Source organism: Phoenix dactylifera, chromosome 5 (assembly GCF_051530095.1).
Source record: "Phoenix dactylifera cultivar Ajwa chromosome 5, Ajwa_hap1_PhDact_Kaust_v1.1, whole genome shotgun sequence".
Taxonomy (NCBI): domain Eukaryota; kingdom Viridiplantae; phylum Streptophyta; class Magnoliopsida; order Arecales; family Arecaceae; genus Phoenix; species Phoenix dactylifera.
Window position 1 is genome coordinate 27,290,616 of NC_143194.1, and position 21,243 is coordinate 27,311,858.

The following is a 21,243-nucleotide window of genomic DNA, read 5'->3' on the forward strand; positions in this document are numbered from 1 at the left end:
TGGATCACAAAAAAAAAGCTATCATTTGATTCTAACTTCCATAATCATTGGGCTATCCTCCAAAATCTCTCTTCAATCCTAGAAACACCAAAGTACGAACCCAAATAATTTGACCACCACTCATCCATCCACCACCTAATTAGGGTCACTCTTCGTGTCAAATTCTATAGTTCCCTTGCAAGTCCCATCAATATGTCTCTTTTTTTAATCCTCCGCTCTCTTTTTTTTTTTTTTTTTCTTTTTTCTTTTTTTTGGTAAAGTCCTCCTCTCTCTTTCTCCCCCGCTTCCTATCGCCGTCCCCATCCCAACCTCACCACGTTTCTCGCCCTCGATTCCGCTTACCTCCTCGCCCACCCTCACTCCACCCATCTTCTCCTCCACGTCACAACTCTAGAATCAAGAAACGAAGAGAGTTCATCAACTATCATGCTTATTCTCACTGGAGGTGACTATAACTGCACTCATCCGATCCACTCTGAAGCCCACCATCCCTAAACGAGCCTTTATATATATAACCTCCCACCTTCCTCCCTTTTCCGATCGCCCCAAATCCAATCCACAACCTACCCTGGTCCTGGCCCTAAATCTCTTATGGCCGTTGTTCGACAGAGAAGGGTTAACCTGACCCTCGAGCTCCCCCTCCCGGACTCCGCCTCCGCCGCCAGCGACTGCCGCCTCCGTTTCCCCCTCCCCCCTCCCCCAGCGGCCGCCGCATCCACCTCCACCTCCGAGCACCGCCTCTCCGACTTCGAGAAGATGCAGGTGCTTGGCCACGGCAACGGCGGCACCGTCTACAAGGTCCGCCACCGCCGAACGGCGGCGGCGTACGCCCTGAAGGTCCTCCACACCGACGCCTCCCTCCGCCGCCAGGTCTCCCGCGAGGTCGAGATCCTCCGGCGCACCGACTCCCCCTTCGTCGTCCGCTGCCACGGTGTCCTTCCCACCCCCTCCGGCGACGTGGCCGTCCTCCTCGAGCACATGGACGCCGGCTCCCTCGATTCCCTCCTCCGCCGCCGCGGGAACCGCCCCTTCCCCGAGCTCGCCCTAGCCGAGATCGCCCGCCAGGCGCTCCACGGCCTCGCCTACCTCCACTCCCACCAGATCGTCCACCGCGACCTCAAGCCCTCCAACCTCCTCGTGAACCGCTCCGGCGACATCAAGATCGCCGACTTCGGGGTGGGCAAGATCCTCCGACGGTCGCTGGACCCGTGCATGTCCTACGTGGGGACGTGCGCGTATATGAGCCCGGAGCGTTTCGATCCGGAGTCATACGGGGGGGACTACGACCCCTACGCGGCGGATGTGTGGAGCCTGGGATTGGCGGTGCTGGAGCTGTATCTGGGGCACTTCCCGCTACTTCCGGCGGGGCAGCGGCCGGACTGGGCGGCGCTGATGTGCGCGATCTGCTTCGGGGAGCCACCGGCGCCGCCGCCGGAGGGGAAAGCGTCGGAGGAGTTCCGGGGGTTCATTGGGTGCTGCCTCCAGAAGGAGTCCGGGAAGCGGTGGTCGGTGGCTGAGCTCCTCGGCCACCCCTTCGTCGCTGGCCGGGACCGGTCCGAGTCGGCCCGGGCGCTCAGGGAACTGCTCGCCGACGGCTGAGTTGTGACCCGCCTCGCCCGAGGCAGAGTTCTTGGCTTCCAAGCGGCAAAACTTTTTTTATCTAGTGTACATAGTTGGCTCCACGTGGAGAGTTGGCTTCCAAGAGGCAAACTTTTTTATTGGTTTATTTTAATTAATTAATTAATTTTATGTGTAGTTGGTTGCTTGGTGGGAGGAGTGGTTTCTCTTTTGCTGAAACTACTTGGGGGGGTTTTGATCAATGAAAAATTTTGTGCATTTTATAAATGTTTGTTCAATGATTAAATCAAGGCAGATGGAAATATTTCTTTCTTGATATGGATGACTAGTATGGAATATTTCTTTCTTTCAGTGATTAAATCAAGGGGCAGTAGAATATTTCTTTCTTTGATATGGATGACTACTATGGAAATGGAATACTGGGCGGCAGCATAATTTGTTTAAACTATTTCTTCCCCTTGTTGGTGGTTAAAAACTAGGATCAAGCTGCAAGGAGGATAGCTGAGCTTAGAGATGAAAGGTGACAGTTCAAAATTTTAATTTTGTTGCCAATATGGAGGTGCCAACCACTTGAATTATTGGCTTCCAAATGGAATGATACATCTAGATAGGAACGGTGTTATCCGGCAAGTACTCGTTTATTTGTAATTGGTTATTTTGTATAGGTATGACTGGAAGTCAAGAAGGCATGAAAGAGTAACTACCAATTCTCCTTTGAGAACATATCTGTGCTATATGAGTTGTATTATATTGCCTGCTGGCATCCCAAGATACGCTGCTAGGATTGCAATGTTCTGCTAGATTGTGTTGGGATATTGGCATATAGTTAAAAAAAAAAAAGTATTGAATTTTGTAATACATCATAGGGAGATTAACAGGTGGCTAATCAACTGTTACATGAATAAGGAAGACATTTCGAAAATTCAGTAGCAGGAAAAAAGGTGCCAAGAAATGTGGCTATTGTGATAAATTAGTTTGAGTTACTCAAGCAGGATTATGTTCATCTAAAATACTGATAATATGATGAAAGTGTATGGAAACAATCTAGGTTCATACAGCTGAGAGATTAAAGAGCTATAACCTAGAATCCTTTTGATGGGGGGCGAAATAGATCGTCCTGCCCACCACCCAATTTCGGCCCAATAGATACCAACGCCAGCCAGACGGAACTCCAGTCCGACCTAGAACCAACCCGGCCTCGAACTCCTTCGAAAACTCCTTCGACCTCAGATATTTGCCGACTCGCCCGACCAAGCTCGGGACGCCTACTTTATTCGCCGACTCGCCCGACCAAGCTTGAGGCACCTACTTTATTCGTCGACTCGTCCGACCAAGCTCGGGGCGCCTACTTTATTCGCCAACTCGCTCGACCAAGCGCGGGGCGCCTCTTGTATTCGCCAACCCGCCCGACCAAGTTTGGGGCGCCTTCCACGATCGCTGACTCGCCCGACCAAGCTCGGGGCGCCTCCTGTATTCGTCGACTCGCCTCGACCGAGCTCGGGGCACCCTCTCCAATAATACGCCCCGACCCTTAAGCTCGGGACGCTCCGACGTGCACACCTCGGAACCCGAGATGCTAGGCTAACCCCAGCACCCGTCAGGCCGTTCTCACCAAATGTATGATGCGACCTCTTAACGAGCTCGGCTCTGCCAACGACCGCACCCATATGTATGCCCACGCCCTCCTACATGGCCGTACATAGCGACGTTGCCACGCCATGTTTTGCTTGCTGGCCCATGACAGTCAAGGACATCACCGTGCTACTCCGGCCATACCTTGCTACGACTGTCAACACCTTACCGTTCCCAAGAACGAATAGCACCGCGCGCCAACAGCAAGCTCTAGCTGCCGCCATCCGGCTGAAAGCCATCCCCTCTTATGATGAGGAAGGACAATACCTCCGCTACCCGCGCCTCTCCACAGGGACTACAAATAGCCCCGTCAGGTAATACCTAAGGAACTTTTGGTTGGATCAATTGATTACCACCTTAACTTGATCGTCAGAGGGCCCTCACCGGAAACACCGGTGAGGCTTTGTGTAGGTACACCGCCGTACAGGAAGTGGTTTCCATCCTTTCCTTCCACACTTCGGCAGCTTCCTCGACTCCTCCGGCGTAGTCATCCTCGGGCCAAGATTTGAACCACAACACCCTCAATTGACAATTAATGGAAGATAAGGCTTTTCATGGCAGCTGTTCCTTCTTATTATTCTACTCTTCTTCAGAAGGTCATCCATCTTCTCTAAGATGACTTGACTTATACATCTAATTCTTTTCTTTTGAATTGACCGGCAGCAAGTGACCATTCATTCTCCTTGTTTTAGGTATGATCTAAATGAAACCATTATTAATCAGTATATTATAGCATCACAAATTTAGAATGGATCCTCAATCGACTACAAGAAATTCACAAATCCTATTTTCCTACCCTTTGGTTACTTACTTTATGGTAGCTGCTGCTACTGGCTATCATCATCATACACATGTATACCTATTCTTTGAATCGATGAACGATGCAATGACGATGGTCATGACGTACACGTAGCGGTCATCAAAGCTATGCGGTAACTAAAAGACGTAGCGTCACGGATGACAGCTAGATCGAAAACCCTGATGTTGCGTGTTCCACAGGCACTGGACCAATTGGGGTGGAGGAAGCTCGGAAGAGCATGCGATGGAATTCCGATAATTTTGTGGAAGAAATTTTTAAGGTGGCGGAGCCGTCCCGATACGACTCGACTCAAGCCATCAGAGCGAGGGTTCTCGGAAGCTGCGGCTGGCTGGCCGGCCGGCCGTCCATTTGATGTGGCTGATGGCGCAACCCAACCCTCACGCTCGGTAATACCATTCCTCCAAAACGACAAATATTAAGCGACACATGAATTAAAACTCGAGGAAATGGATTGGATTGTCGGCACCTGGCGGCTGGTGATAAGATCACCGCTAAAAATATTTTTTGGTTCTCATTATCTCGTATGGTTGGTTGTGATCTAGTGGAATCCAAGTGCATCGGTGGTGGGCCAGCCTATATTAAGACCTGCCGTCTGCTTTGCTCGCTGCTGAGGCCAGTGATTCACAAGAAAAAGTAAAATTGAGGGGGAAAAAATATACGCATAGTTGCGCATCCGGGGAATCGAACCCCGGTCAGTACCGTGGGAGGGTACTATGATACCACTACACCAGATGCGCATGTCTTCTGGATTGCGATTAATATATTTCTATACGGTAAGATATTAAAAAGTTGATCCTACCAAACTTAGTTAGCTTTATAAAACTTCGTCGGCCTTTTTTAGTTTTATATAAAGGTATTGTAACAAAAGGATAGAAATATAATTTTCTTTTCTTATTCTTTTTTTATGGAGACCGACTATATTTGACACAAGGCCTTCAATGATTCTAACAATCTTATAAGTAAGATATAGTTAGCATGCATAAAGAAGTATTGTCGCACTGGTTAATTCTATCCAATATTCACCTTTGCTCTGTAGTAATTTGAAAGTATGGATGGAGTGGAGTCCAGTGTTGATGGAGTCAGTCCGGATGGTCTCTTTGTTGTTTGCTCGCATTCTCTCTCTCTTGGTTTCGTCGAGGATGGATGAGGAAGACACGCTTCCGCTTGGGTAGCATGAAAATGACGCCCTTTATCCTCTTAACTCTGCTGCTATCTTGTTAGAGATCTAAATTAATCTCTTGATGGGGATTTGGATGCCAACTAGCATTGACATTAGGGGGGAGTTTGCATATTCATTGTATTTAATTTGGATTATGATAATAATATTGATGACTCCTGCATCTTCTTCACAATGCCATCTGCTCAAGTTAGGTTTGCTGCCATCTTAGCCCATTTGTCCTCTTCCATGCCATCAATATCTATAATTTACAATAATTTACATGACGGAACTGTAGTATCTTTTTTTTTTTTCGTATCATAAGAATTTACTAAAAATTTTAGAAGTCAATAGATCTAAAAGCAATAAAGGTTCCTCCAAGAGTTTTGTTTTGGGTCATTAGATGTTAGTCTTATTCAATTGCGATATAACTATAGCTAAATTTACATGTGTATGCAGCTGAATTTTGCTTGGAATAATTTGACGTAAAGTCAGGAAAAATTACTCAATAAAAATTCACTCAGGAGCCGTGCACGACAGAATCGGTTTTTGGCGCTGCAGCATTTTAATTTGAAATCACGTTTTTAACTGGGTATAGACTGAAGGCTCCATTAATTGGATGAGGGTCAGCTTTAGGCTAGAGAAAACATGTTAGGCCATGTAGACGGAACCAAATTGGCCACCACCGGACAAACCACGCCAAAAGCACAGTAGTACGCCTCACCTGTGCTGAAAATATTCTAACACCCATGTCTTGCAAATCTGATCCCTTGCATCTCAGCATCTGTACTTAAGGACATAGTTCTTACCGTGCAACATTACGAGCATTAGAGCTTGAAGACAAACATGAATAGACAAGGTGCAAACTATGAGAGTCTTGCAACCCTAGCCCCTTTCGGTCTAGCTAATGAGTTTATCTTAACTTCTATTTTAACAACTCAGGAACTTATCCAAAATGACTAGCCGGAATATATTTTTTGGGTTCCTTCATCCTATATCAGGCAAAGGATCAAAATCCATTCAAATCCAATCACAAACACCACGATCAGTCCGTAGTCAGCCTCAATAAGCCCGTATTGTAGCTCTGATACCATTTGTATCAATCCAAAATCTTTTCGGCGATGTGGGCCTAAACACACATCGGCATGAATGCTCACATTTGTGTTAAATAAAGGTGGTTCTATTTTTGAAAACATAATTATATCTCTTTGAAAGATAATACGATCTTCCTATGTTAAACAATTGTTTTGGAGTACGTAAGACCACCTCAAACCACAACACTACCTAGCAGTTGGAACGTACTTATATACGTGCACCATATGATGGCAACCTGACGATCCCAGTTCTGAATAATGCCCGCCAGCCACTCGGTCCTCTCAATGAAAAGTTACACACCGCTATGCCTTCGAAATGCTGGCAGCCAACTTATGCGCCTTGGCTCCCCAGAGATCTCTGAAACAAAAATGGCAGGATTGGTGAAGCAATCGGGTCCCATCCATCTTGATGCTATTACGTCCTTTCCTGCAGAGATCTAGCTGTTATCTTACCGCGTATTCGATCAGTGAGGAAAGCAACTTTTCAGAAGAATGAAAAGCTGGTTGGTAGGAGTGAGGTGGTCTGCTTCTGCTTTTATTTCTTTCTCCCACCATGAGCTGGCCTCCGCTACTGGCACCGAAGCCCATCCCGGAAATGGTCATCTAGAACCATGCAAGTATGCTTCAGACGAGCCATGCTACTTATGTCTCGTTCTTATCTAGGTTTTGTATGCCGACTTGAGCTTTCACAAGATGTTAGGCTGGCAACTTCATGCCATTTAATCTTATTTTGTAACCTAGCTCATCTAACCTGCAGCTGGCAGCCTGGCCTAAATGAAGAGGGAGGAATTCTGATCTATTATCTACATCACAGGCAGGCTGTCATCCAACTTTTTCTTTTTGTTTCTATAAACATAGTGGGAATGCGACCTTCTTACTCATTCTTTCTCTCGAACTTAAGCCAGCAATTTGAGCTATACAACAAAGAGGAGCCTACCTCAGGCAGTGTATCTGGTTCCGGGATAAAATTATCCTGGTTAAGAATTGATCATCCACTTATTTATCGAGACGGTCTCATGGATTTTTTGCATGGTTGACTTTAGCCAACCAAAGCATTTTAACTACCTAACCGCAATTAAAGTTATATCCAGGGGGGGTCAGGAGTAACTTTAAGTAGCTGGTTAAGTTCCCCAGACCCCTATTTTTAGTTCGACAAGTCCTTCGATGATTGTTCATGCTGTTTCCTTCAACTCACTTTTTTTTACCAACAACGAGTTGCATGCGATACAGCAGTCTGTCAACTAAAGGCTCCTTGAGTAGCTTGTCGAAAGACTTGGCATTCATCAAGCTCATCATGGATTACCTTCAGCTGAAAACCTTTGTTTTTTTACAATGTTCTATCAGCACAACATCAACCCACCACCTTTCTCATCTGGGCTTTTGGGACCGGCATTGGCAGTGTTGCAAGGCTTCGCTTCAAATGGAAATCTGAACCATGAAACGATTTTTATTATTTTATGGTCAAATTTCACCAACAACAGAAGAATATATAGAGCATTTTATGGAATATATGACTAATGACTTTCTGCTTAAATATGAAAGTTGTTCCATCATAAATTGGCTACAAGTAAAATGTTGACAGTAGATAAGATGATATTATTTGATCCATTAAGCAATAAAACAATTCAACCATTAAGGGAGGAACTGAAATTCAAAACTATAATTGCCCTTCCCGAAAAAGGGAACCAACGCCAATTAGTAAAAAGGTAAATTGAACTTATTTTGATCATGCAAAAATCAGTGAACTCCAGCAGTAATTTCATTTTTATGTACCAAAGTCCAATTGGCACCTCAAACAATCAACGATGATGGCATGTCAACCTCGTATGATCAACACACACCAAATTTCGCCTTCAATGGGAAATCAGTGCATGTCAGGTGTTTGATTTGTAATTCGGTTTCAAATAAAAATTGACTGTGTCAGGCACTAATTTGACACCTTCCAGCACCCAACAAAATGATACTTAACAAATTCAACTTTCATGGAACATTTATTGGATGTTAAGCACTGATTTGATGCTTAAGAAATTTTCACTCTGCCAGGTCCAATGGTATAAAAGCATGCACCTTTATTTTTCCCAAGACAAGCAGGGAGCTTGCTTTAATGAAAAGAATCTATAATCTTAAGCATTATCACTTTGAAATGAAACTTTTTGAACAGCAAAAAATGACACTGCTATATGATTATTGCATTGCAGAAATGATTAAAACACAGCGCTATAATTAATATTGCACAAAAATAGCATATTCAAGGCGTAAGTAGCATATCGAACAATCTAAAATGGGCAATATGAAGAGCACATGAGACAGTATGCAACACAATGCTAAAGCATGATATGAATGTGCCCTTGATACAGTGCGAGACATGACCGACATGACCACAGTCTGATAAACTAGCAACACAAAGATGGATACCACATCTTAAATACGATCATCACAACTCAGAGCACTATATTTTGTCCCTATTTTATATGCCTAGTATAATATGACTAGTTCAAAACACCATATTATATCATATAAACCAGTGACCACCACACATTTGGCACTGTAGGACATTAGCTTTAACACATAATACAATAATCTCATCAATTGATACAATTCCTTCTACATTTACGCATTCAGAATATTGAGTACTTCACTCTCTGTACTTACTATAATGGGGGATCGCAACAATACATTGCATGTAATGGTAGATGCTAATGGATGCCACGACAAATTTAATGCAAAGTTAGCATATATGAAAAAAAATAAAAAAATACGATACACATGATGTGAATAATGCCATTTACTTCATTTTATGATTAAACAAATATGAACAGCATGCCTTGGATTTCAAAAAAAACTTCAAAATTTTCCTTCTGAAGAGCAATTTGAAATGAAGCTTTTAGTCTTTGAAAGTAGAAACTTACTACAGCCTCCAGATAGGCACAAGTGAAGTCATCAATTAATAACAATTCCTGAATGTTCTTTCAATCTCATTAATTAACATGGCTTTTTATTGCACAAAATCCATAAAGGCTTATTATAGATCTAATCTGAGAGAAGGAAGATTTTTCTTAACCCGCTCAACTTGAATCCTCAAAAGAAAACTAAAAGAAGATAGAAGAATTGCGAAAGTAGGGCTTAAGTCCTTTTTTCTTTCATTGATCATCCGCACCTCCTAAACTGAGATACATAACCCCTATTTATAATATTAGTAAGATCATCCCTTTCACAATTTGGGTTGGATTCCTCTCCTAGTTCGAATAGGACTAGATCTTCAAAAATAAATATGATTAACAGAAATAATTTTACAAAAATAAAATTCTACAAAAAGAAGATCTCGACTTCTACATCAATTGTCTTCTATTACTCTGCCTGATTCTTCTTGGATAGAGGCTACGCTTAATCAAAGTCTTATCCGAAAATAAAACTTTCGATTTGACCGGCCCGTTTCAGACACCAAACGATGAAATGTGGGCTTGGTGCTAGAGGTGTCGCTCTCTAAAGGGTGTGCCGTCATATCGTAGATTTCGAAAAACTATCCAATCTTTTTTTTAAAAAAAAATATCTTAATCAGATGACGTATTACCAAGTTATGCCCTCTGAAAGTTGGCCAGCGATTTGGCTTTCCGATGTGGCTGATCTCACTCTTGAACCTTGTCCAGCCCTGCTCGTAGTAGCCAAAGTAGTTCACATCAAATCTGAAAATCCTCCTGGATCAATTATATAATGAGATATAAACTTGTTGATGAAATTCAACCATATAGAAGAAAATACCATTTATGATTTGGTCATAAGGCCAAAAAATAGCCATTGTGAATTGGTATTCACATAAGAAACAAAATCCTCTCTCTCTTTCTATCATGCTTCTAGAGAGAGAGAGAGAGAGAGATACCAAACAAAAAAAACTTTTACATATACGAGAAATTGTGGCAGAAAAAGAAACATCATCACAATAAGAGCTCATTGATGACCATTCAAATGTCCGAAAATTTCAAGTTTTTTAGAGGGAAAAAGTCAATAAGGTTTCTACCTAACATGCCTTGATTACTAAAGTCTATAATGGTTTGTTCTGTTTGAACAAGCTTAAATCATACAACTATAACCAATAAACTAAAATCCACAGACAGCCGGATATTCCTTCTAGCTCTTATGGCAAGATTAGTTTTTTCCATTCTTGTCTTGGCCAGAATTCTGGCACCAATTTGATAGAAAGATCCTAGAACTTGATGGATTCCCAATTTGCTCAAGAAAGCTGATCCGATGTATAAGGAAGAAGGCTTGAGGACCATGTTTAAGAAATGAAATTGTCACAAGGTGAAAAATCTTGATAAGTAGTTTTCTACATTGGGCAAATAAAAGTTCCAGCTAGGTTAAGAAAAATATAGATGTCAACATTGTAGGACAAAAATGGCTGAAACAAGAAAGAGAAATTAAGAAATGGATTAAAAAAAAAAAAGTTGATTCACAGTGAAGGAAACGAGAAGAGCAAAATACTAGTAGGGTCCATTGGTCCATGAAATATGGCTATGAAAGCTGCACACTTCCATAGCAAACAGTACACTTCCTGCGGACTATAAACACTAATTTCAAACTCAATCTTCTTAAAAATATTTCCCAAAGCTGATATTCCAAAGTGAAGAAAATGGATACCAATGTTGTGTAAAATAAAAAGGCAGTTCTTAATAAGTTAAGTCAGATGCTCTTTTAAACTTGAGAGAGAACTTGGGAGCTGTTTGCAAAGAGAGAGGAGATGATGATTATGTTCCACTTGGCACCTAGCAACTGAAGGTATTAGCTGAAGACACAATAAAGGTGGCAATATAGCAACTAACTACACTCATTTGTAAACATAATGAATGCCACCAACTATCCTCAGCAACTATAACTTGAATTACAATGGTTTTCACTGTATGTCAACCACAGGTTAAATTGCAACATTTATGCTGCATTTAGAAGCTCAGTTGTGAATGTAACCAGGACAAAATATTGGAAAAAGGACCAGTTTAGGTAGGCCAGTTAGATGAAACAAAAACATCCTAAGGGCTCGAAATGTCCACGGGGTTAATAAGGTGGCAGTCTTGATCTATATCCTTCTCATCCCTGCTTCTCTTTTAGCAACAGTTCAACTGACTTCTGGACTCGAAATTTGATAACTACAACTCCTGAAGGGAGGGGAACCTAATATCTCTCAAACAAAAAAAATCAAAATATGTCCTATCGTAATCTGTCCAATTTGAACACAAAAACTTTTTAAACTTTCTAAAAAGAACTATAGAAATGCAGTAATTATATTACCATTCCTCTTCAAACATAAAGGGAGAAATAGAAATTACAGCAAACAAGAGAAAAATAAGTAAATCACTCTTCTAGCTGTCTGAAGAGGCAAAAACAATTGGTTAATAAACCAAAATACTTTCCAAACAAATAAATCACTAGAAAACTCCAACACCTGATAGCTCTTCCACAGTTAATTCCCTTACACAACCAAATATATAAACCTTCATAAATAGCAATTTTAAATGCAAACACGTGGGAACCAACACCCTTCATAGCCCTAAATAAATTTGTCCTCATCTGTTATATCTTTTAATTAATCTTGACCTGTACTCCATCAAACTTTTGCAACAAGAACAATAGCCTAGCCTATAGAAACCACAACTTCTATAGCAACACTTGCTAGAACCCATAAGATGACTTTTCTTTTCTATAATAATCACATGCAATACATAAAAAAAGTGGGCCAGATATGTCAATCAGTTGCAAAAATACACAGAGGATGGAACACTTTCACCATCCAAAAGGCTTATAACTTGGATTGAAGATAACTAGCACTCTATGTTCGCAAATCAGCTGTTAGAACTACATCAGATTCAGGATAGGTTTTATTTAAAACCTAAAGAGAAAGAGCGACATTAAATCTTCCACATTAATTAATTAGGGGTGCATTTGGTTGCATTGCCAGTTTCCTGTTTTTAGAAAATAAGGAAAAACCAGTAAGCTGTTTGATCACCAACTATTTGTAAACAAGAAATATAATAGGTTATGATTGTTTTTGTTGTTAATTCCATCACAGAAAATATGTCTTTGGTAAGGGTAAGGGAGACTTGAATGGAGATTGAATTCACTGGCTCCATTATATATCCGCAGCACAGATGTTTGTTATCGATCTCCAAGGCACCCGACAGGACCCACAAGAATCACAAAGACACTTCCTTAGGGGTCATTTGGTTGATGAGTTTTCCTAAAACAGGTTTACACAAAATCTTAAATGAATGAGTTTTACAAAAACACTTGTATGGATGTTTACCATAAACCATAAAAGCCTGTTGGTCAAAAGTGTTAGGTCATAAACCTGAAATTAATTTTATGAGAAATAGGCCTTCCCTTATTTTTCATAAGACCTGCTTTTGCAGAGAACTAAGTTTCATTATTACCTGTTTTAAAATTAACATACAACATGAGCGACTGGTTTACCCCCCCAAAAAAAAAAGAATAACATACAACCCAACAGCCCCTCAAAGTGTCGCATAACTGCTCAGTACTGATGCAAAGACATGCAGACCCAAATTCTAAAACTAAAGTCGTTGGAAGCAATAACTGTAAAAAAGAAAATCCTGCATACATCATATGCCTAAATTTATTTTTCTTGTTCATTTCTTTCATCCATGCTTCCAGAACCATATATCCCCAAAACCAAACTGGGTATGAGACACCCAATAGACTAGGTTAATGGGAAGGCCTGTGAATGAATTTCCAACTCCTAAGGCCACGTCTAGTGTAGGCCTACCTTCAAAATAACCTAATGCAACCCAAAACCCCCAAATATTTATATGATATTTTTGTCTTGCATAACAATATCATAAAATCTCATATCCAACTCTTCTTGAATGTAAAACCTGATTCTTTCTATCCCTTTCCCCTTCAATTTAAGATACACCAGCATCATCCATTTTACAATATTATATTTTCTTTTCTCAACTTTCTTTTTTTTATTGCATTATCCTCATAACTTGCAACATAATAATGGGACAGAATTTTTCCTTCTTGAGTTAACCCCTTTTTACTAAATTCTCTTACCAACTCTCAAAGACTTCTCCAACTTTCTCCAATTTTGCAAAGCCTCACAAAAACATTACTAACCTTACATTTAACAGATCCAATCAAGTCCATATCAGTAAATTTCTCTCTTACTAGAATGCATTAAAATGTAGATTGTATTTTCACCCAATCATAAGACTAACATATAGGTGCAGATTATCATAGATGCAAATTGCCTTGACGAGTAATTCAAAATTTTCAGTTTAAGAGTTTAAAACAAAAAATCAACATCCAGGAAAATAATCGATAGTGAATTTTTTTAAAAGAAATGAGATCAAGGAGATAGAAATAGATTAGAATGAATGGAATGGCAACTATAACAAAATAAAACACATTAGCATGATAAAGCATGTTGGTTCTGATTAAGGTTACATTATAGTGCATATGCTTCTTTGGGCCTCTGTTTGCTCTTGTTTTTTTTCCAATATTTTGAAATAGAAATATGTATGGTAACTAGATTTGCTTTCACTCATTACACGAGTGGTGATGATGACATTGGTGGAGGCAATGGGGGTCGTAGCGGTGGTGGTAGTGAAAGATGGGGAGGGCATTTGTCAAGTTGGAGGGATGTGGCAGTGAGTAGTGGCCATAATGGTGGCAGTATAGCAGTAGTAGTGAAGGTTGTCATGGTGGTGATGGTGATGGTGGCAGCAGCAGCAATGACAACAAAGCATGGAGGGATCCAATTTGCGGTGGCAGCAAGTGGTGGTGACAAGGAAGGGGTTCTGGCAACGTAGGTGGTAGAGTTGGAGGTTCGGGGAGTAACCTATTCTATTGTTTTTGTTTTCAATTTTGGAAGCAGAGAAATTTTGCTTCCAAAAGTTTAGAGATTTCATTTATTTCAACAGGAATGTTTTGGGAAAAAAAAAACAAAAATGTCTTTATTGAACATGTTTCATGCCTCATATGTTGTTTTTCTTTCCATTTTCAAAAACAGAAAACAAGAAATGACAAGGATGCTAAACAGGGACCAAGCTGGAATCTTGTCACATTCGTCAGCAAACATCCCTTTAGACATCATACTTCGTGCATTTTGGACTTTGAAATTTCCTTTAAAAACTTGTACCTTGACCATATACAGTACCCCTCTAACAGTTCCACAATCTTATCGCCTAAACAGCCTCTGTCTTCATCCCACATCCCATTTGTATGTATTGGCAAAGTCATATGCATATTATAACATAAAAAATTCTTGGAAGGTCCAAATAAAGGTCAAAGATGCCACAAAACAAACTCCACCTAATCCTAGAATTACCGGCAAGAAAATGTAAAAAGTCAGGGTATGGCTTTTAACAATCATGTCCCCTAACAATATAACCAAATCCATAATTAATAGGTGTATTCCCCCTGTTTGAGGTTGGCTTTATGAAACCTGCCCATAAGAACAATCTATTGATACTATTGTCTAAATACACCAAAATTACTGATAAGAAATTTTATTTTCTCTGTGTTTCAGCAAATAACATTTAGAACTGGAAAAAAATTGATAATACTAGACAATGACTTAGTGCATCTACAGCAAAATTCTAGATTTTTTAGGACTGGATTTCTAGAACTACATTAGTCTAGTAGTGGTACTATTGTAGCATATAATCTTGATAAGCCTAAGACTGGTTAAAATGTGTATGCTCTTGATTACTACACACACATTGACCTCCCAGGGCATGCAATGATATAAAAACTTTTTAAGGGAAAAAAAATCCTCTGATAAATATTACCATCATAAGTATGTATGTCAAAGCCAGATCATCAAAAAAAGAAAAACAAAAAGTCCAATCCCATCCAATTAGTATGCATGTCAAAAGCTTTGCTTAATTGGCCTTACACCAGTATTTCATGGTAACCATGACGTTTATCAGCCAGCAAATGAGCGCAGTCCATCCCTCTATAATATATTGTCCAATCACCTAGTTTCCATATTCAGAAATGCTGAAAAGCCAAAGAAATTTCAGTCATTAGGGCAGAAAAAATTCGGTCTGAGATTTAATTCTTTGGTAAAAGCTTTAAAAAAAATAAATAGAAAGATTATTAAAAAAAACAAAGTCGCAGACTTATCATTAGCAAACAAAACGAAGGGACATGTAATGCCCTTATTTGGAACACACATTAACATATGTATACATTAACGAAGGGAGATGTTCTAAACTCCTGACCCATAGAGGCTAACCCAACTTACGTGTGTCTGTCATCTTTCTCAGACGCTTGATGATTCCCTCCCATCTGTTCACTTGGAAGAACCATGTTTTTTGATGTTTCCATCTGAATTTCCTGCTCTGGTAAAACAAAATCCAACATAAAATCTGGAACCTCCAAGGACTCAGGCTCCATCTGCCCATGATTCTCTGAAATCGGGCTAGCCAAAAGTTGTTCAATATATTCTGTCAGAGGAATATCCCCTCCTGGAGGCAAAGAGGAGTTAGCCTCAAGTGACATGACATCCACATCTGTGGACAAATCGTTGACTCCATTAGACATGGGCTGAAAATTAGGTGACACAACAGAATTCGGCATTGATGACATAGATGGCCTCAATGTTTCAGGCATAAAAGGCTGGTATCTGATAATCTGCCCATCAGATGAAGTCTGGAAACTTCCTACAGCACCCTGTTCCAAGGCAGGAAGCCTTCTTTTCTTATTTGCCTCGGTCCACCTATTATTCCCAGTCTGCTGCATTAGTTGTGCTACAAATCCAGGACTCTTAACTGCCATGGCCAAAAATGACATCATCTGTTGCTGATGCTGTTCCATTCCTTGTATTCGTTGTCTCAGAATGCGAACTTCATGGTCAGTGTTTTGCTGATGCTGCCTGAGTTTTACCAGCTCCTGCATGAGGACATTCTTATCCCTCTTAAGCATTTCAATTTCCTCCTTTGGCCCAAATTTTCCGACCTCGACGCATGCCTTTACAGATGTATTTCTCCCTTGAGACTGATGCTGCTGAACAGCATTATGGGAAGGCTTCTTCCTTGTAATGGTCTTCAGCAAATCCTTTTGTCCCCTCAGGAATCCCTCATTTGCAAACTCATATCTATCAGGATCGACCTTTCGAAAACCCTGTTAACACAAGGGTGACCATTTATACTACAAGAAAGGACAATGAGTTAATAAAAGCCCTTCCAACCAAACAAACTGACTAAAAATAACATAGACATCCATATACTGATTGTGAGCTCATAACCCACTGTAACTGAACCAAAAAAAGCTGCAACTCAAATTTAACTAGATAAGTGATTGGTTATGAAAATGACTTCCCATGAAACACTAATTGAGAGATATCAGTCCACACAATTCACATTGAACATGGTGGTTTACAACATTTGCACACAGTTTCTTATATCAATTTAAGTTTAACAGAGTACATGACTGACTGAGATTGGATATTGTTCTTTCCATGAATCATATAGCTAAATTTCTTCAGGCTGAATTTTGCTTTTGCAATGAAAAAGATACACTAAGAATGGATTTCGATCTTTCCACATGAACCACATAGTTAAATTTGTTCAAATTGTTATTTCTTTGAATAATAATGATGACAAACCAACAGAAAAACAGTAGTAAGCAACTTCTTGAGGATCAACCTTTTTCTGGCTTCATCTCTTATATTTTTTCAACTCTTTTGTTGAATATGTGATCCACATCATTAGACCCTAAGTGCATCATCAACTTGCACATCCAATGGATAGATCAAGCGGCCAAACTATTTAGCTCATCCTCCATCCTCATCTTTATGCCTTTCCTATTCAATTTCTCTCCTTTCACAGCTCACTTACTATCAACAATCCATACACCCCAAAAGAGAAAAACTCCAATCATCAAATAATGAATACTTATTAAGAGGTGACAAAAATCCTTCTTGCTATCATTTTCTGGTAACCTTTATCACATCATTGTTCATTCCTGTAACAGGTTGCATGTTGCTGCAACAAACATGTTAATGTTCAATAAAATTTAATCAATGTTCATTTCAATGTGACCAGGCTTTTACAGCTAGATGTTGCCCAACACAAACCATCCATATCTTCTCATCCAGATTTGTGGACGGAATCAGTACTCAGTAATTTCTAGAAAACAACACTAGTCCGTATGCCCATGAAGATTGTAAATACCAACACTTAGGCTAAAGGAAACGTCAGAGCTAGTGACCATAGTCATAGTACAATTATTGCCATTACAATTTCTTGCAGTATTATTTAAATATCTATATTGTCTCTCTATTGCTGTTAGTATGTAAGCACATAAAAAGGCTACCGATTAACACTAAACTATCGCTAGAAAATAAAATAACAATAATAATAGGGCCTTCGGCCCCTTAATGGACTTCAGCCTACATACAGGCCCCTGGACCAACGTATCAGAGAGAGTATGCAGCTAGATACAGGACACTATCTGAACAACCCTTTCTGGTGAGGTACATACTATATATGCACAAATCTGAGAAGAAATGAAACCTTAATCAGCCATTTCATGCAATATTCATTCTTATGAGGGCTCTTGGAGACAGCTCCACATCTGTTATGGGAGTTCATAATTAGATGATATGTTTCATAAGTTGTCACTTGCTCATCCATGATGACCCAAAAAACAGGTTGAGTATGCATGTTATAAGAGTATCTCGATCATCAAATGAGCTTGAAGGAGATCAAATAGTCTTGTCATGACGTCTTAATATCAAATCCATCCTTTATCACAAAATAATATCAGACTACCAACAAGTAAGGTCTTAAGTCTCAAACAGCATCAGAAATAGACCATTACACTGATAATGATCTAATACCAAGGACTTGGTAATCTACTCATTCCCACTTAACACAAAATACCAGCATCTTTTTTCCATCTTGAATCTTTAAAATACAATGAAATTAAGATATCTCCAAGTTTACACTAGTCATTATGTGATTAGAACTTCTCTATGCAACAAAATATGAAGTTCCATGATCTTGCAGATATAATTCCTTACGTCAGGAAAATGAGTTTAGAAGGCTACCTTAGCTTTCAGGAGAAGAGGGAAAGACCTAAATAATATGTGGATATTTCTAAAAGGATTTTTAAAATGTCAAGATAGCAGATCTCTAAAACTTGGATACAAGTTAATCAAGATTCACAAAGCCAACAGTTAAATCAACTGATGGGATTATTGGTATTTAATAGTTGTCAAAGATATCAACACCTCAATCTATAAATCCTAAATTCTTTTAATAAATAAAGCATCAGACATGACCCTTCTTGCAAAATCCACACTGATTGACCCTTCTCGCAAGATCCTCGCTCTGCAATTCAACTAACCTTCAACTTTGAGGATTCTGCCCATATGCACATGCTCATGCATATAAACAGAACGGTAGCCAAATCAACATGATTGGATTTTTGCTTTTTATTTCATGGCAATACCTTCAACGTTAGATTTTTGAAAACAAAAGCATCAATCATGTTCCCATCTAACAAATCCCTAATCGAGCAAGAAACCACTCTGCACAGCATTCAACCAACCTCGATTGTGCACGGTATCAACAGAATCATCACTGGCAACGCCTTCTAACGAACATAAATCCGCGAAAACATCAGAATCCACCTCATCACCCAATTATACAAATCCAACTCATAAAGATCCAGGAAAGGAAAAGTTGAAAGGAGAAACCGATCGCAACTATGAGGAGAGGGAAGGGGAGGGTCTCACATAGGTGTTAAGCTGGCGGACGAAGCTAGAGAGGTTGCTATGTTTGAAGTACTTGGGGAGGAGATCCCGGCAGAAGGTTGCGGGGTCCCAGATAACGAAGCTGTTGTTGGTCTCGCTCCAGGACACCGTCCCGTTTGTCTGTGGATCCTCCACCATCTCGTAGCACTTGCTCAAGAACGGCGGCACGACTGGGACCAGCGAGCTCCCGCCGCCGCCGCCCTTCTCAACCTCCATTCTTAATCTCCGGAAGAACAAGGGATCGTATGGGAATGAGGGTTTGGGGGACGATCCGGTTCGAGAAAAACCCTAACCCTCGCCCTATTTCGAGACGGGAGAGGAGAGAGCGGACACGAGAGAGCGAGGCGTAATCGGGGATGGCCGTATGGAACTGCACTCAGGACGCAGTTCTACGAGTCCTCGGTGGCGATGGACTGACTACTTGCTTTTTTTTTTCCTCTTTTATTCAAATCATGCATTTTCTGTTTGTCCATCACCGCATAATTTTGGCTCGAGCGATAAGGCAATCAGTGTAGGTAATCGAAAAAATCTTAAAGAAGCACGGTGCAGTCTCTATACAGTGAATCAACATCGCCAAGTCGGTCATCTACTCCAATCTAAGGATTAAGCCACTGAAAACCTCCATCAAGGGCATCCTGAGAGTGGGTGAGCAGGAGGGCGCTCTAAAATATCTAAAGTTTCTATTACTGATCATCGCCTCGAAATTGTTCCACTATCAAGCAGAGCATCAAGCACAGACTTGAGAGTTGGCAATCAAGTGCTCTATCTATGATGGACAATCACTCTGGTGCGGTCAGTACTCAGCTCGATACCGATATATTTCTAGTCCAACACCATCATGTCGTTAGTGCCCTTGAGGATCCTGAAGTAGATATTCAAAAGCTTCATTTGAGGTAGGCGAGAGAGAAGAGGTGGCATTTACCGGATGGCATGGGAGGTGGTTTGCCAGCCGGTCAGTAATGGCAGGTTGAGTGTTCACTCCATAACGATGAGGCATGAGATCTTTGCGGCTAGACATGCGGTCAGGTACATTCTGAAACTTGACAACCTTTGGTGCACTCTGATGAGGGCCAAGTATAGGACTCATGCTGCGGTGACCGACTTTCACACCGGACGTTACAGTTTTTTTATTTGGAGAGAGATCTATGCCTGCGCCTTGATGGTGATCCCTTCGATCAGATGGGCTATTAGTAATGGGCAGACTATTAATATTGGAGGACAGTTGGCTGATCGAGCAACCGATCAGTCGGCTGCCGACCATGGCTGACCCTATGAGGCTGGCCGGATGTAGAGTCTGCAATCTGATCATTCCAGAGGAGAGAAGTTGGAATGAGAATTTTATGCGGTGACCCTTTGGGGAGTAGCTGGTTGAAAGAGTCCTATCACTATCTATTCCTACTCAGGAGACTGCGGACAGATTGGTCTAGAGTATGATAGAGAGGTCGAAGGTATGTGCTCATGTCCTTTAAGCTATGATCAGTGGGGGACGTCTCAACAGATCGATGGAGGCTAGATTTGGAGGATGCGCGTCCATCCACGTGTGGCCGTGTTCATCGGAAAGGTGGCATAGCCGCATGGGGTTATCTACTGACTAGGAGTGTGCTGCCAAAAGGAGTGTGAAAACTACCATAGCATACACGAGATGCCCTGACACGGAGAAGTCCATCAACCATGTTCTACTTGGCTGCCCATGGACAATACAGATTTAGAGGAGGGCTTTGTTTTCTTCATGCTTGTGGCGGTATGTGGCAACACTTTTTATAGCACCCAGATTTGCCCTTGTCTCTTAGGAGCCTCCTCTCCCCCGGCTATTTTAAGGTGAAGTTCGACGATAGTATGCCCGACGGTGGAGACAGAGGAGGTGTGTTGCCCAGATAGACAACCCAAGAGGGGGGGGGGGTGAATTGGGTTTTTAAATTAACTTGAATATTTAAAACTTTGTGGATGATTAATTTAAAACTATAGCAAGTTGTTTAATTAAAGCTAAGTGCTGTGAGTAGTGTCCGGGGAAGAAGATGAGAGACAATGCACTACAAACACAAAGTTTTATAGTGGTTCGGAGCTAACCCTTGCTCCTACGTCCACTCCCCAAGTCTCACTTGGGAATTTCACTATAACCCCCTTGGATTACAGCCGGTTGTTTTGCAAGCTCACAACCAAACTTGTTGTTTTACGAGCTCACAACGAA

At 41.0% G+C, this 21,243-nt stretch overlaps 2 protein-coding genes and 1 non-coding gene across 9 annotated transcripts; 1 reads left to right on the forward strand and 2 right to left on the reverse strand.

Annotated features, from left to right (window-relative positions):
- Positions 1 to 444: 444 nt before the first annotated feature.
- LOC103696013 (mitogen-activated protein kinase kinase 9-like) lies at positions 445 to 1,894 on the forward strand. The gene has a single exon (XM_008777496.6). The coding sequence runs from the start codon at positions 592 to 594 to the stop codon at positions 1,597 to 1,599; it is 1,008 nt and encodes a 335-aa protein (XP_008775718.4). The 5' UTR covers positions 445 to 591; the 3' UTR covers positions 1,600 to 1,894.
- A 2,802-nt stretch (positions 1,895 to 4,696) lies between these two features.
- On the reverse strand, positions 4,697 to 4,767 carry TRNAG-CCC (transfer RNA glycine (anticodon CCC)). Its single transcript has one exon. It is a non-coding gene; the product is annotated as a tRNA-Gly (tRNA).
- Positions 4,768 to 7,460: 2,693 nt separating this feature from the next.
- Positions 7,461 to 19,470, reverse strand: LOC103695996 (heat stress transcription factor A-1-like). Of its 7 annotated transcripts, none has more exons than XR_015987222.2 (5): positions 19,038 to 19,470; positions 15,540 to 16,417; positions 15,189 to 15,292; positions 9,852 to 9,975; positions 7,461 to 7,708 (listed from the first exon to the last, which is right to left on the reverse strand). XR_015987222.2 is itself a non-coding variant. In XM_088722103.2 (4 exons), exons 1-4 carry the CDS (start codon positions 19,269 to 19,271, stop codon positions 7,697 to 7,699), a joined length of 1,248 nt encoding a protein of 415 aa, XP_088578229.2. In that variant the 5' UTR covers positions 19,272 to 19,456; the 3' UTR covers positions 7,461 to 7,696. The 7 variants fall into 7 exon arrangements, 4 of the variants coding, with proteins under 4 accessions (XP_088578229.2, XP_088578230.2, XP_088578228.2 ...); XR_015987223.2 differs by having other exon boundaries at positions 9,852 to 9,929; positions 19,038 to 19,410; XR_015987224.2 differs by lacking the exon at positions 9,852 to 9,975 and having other exon boundaries at positions 19,038 to 19,448.
- Positions 19,471 to 21,243: the final 1,773 nt, after the last annotated feature.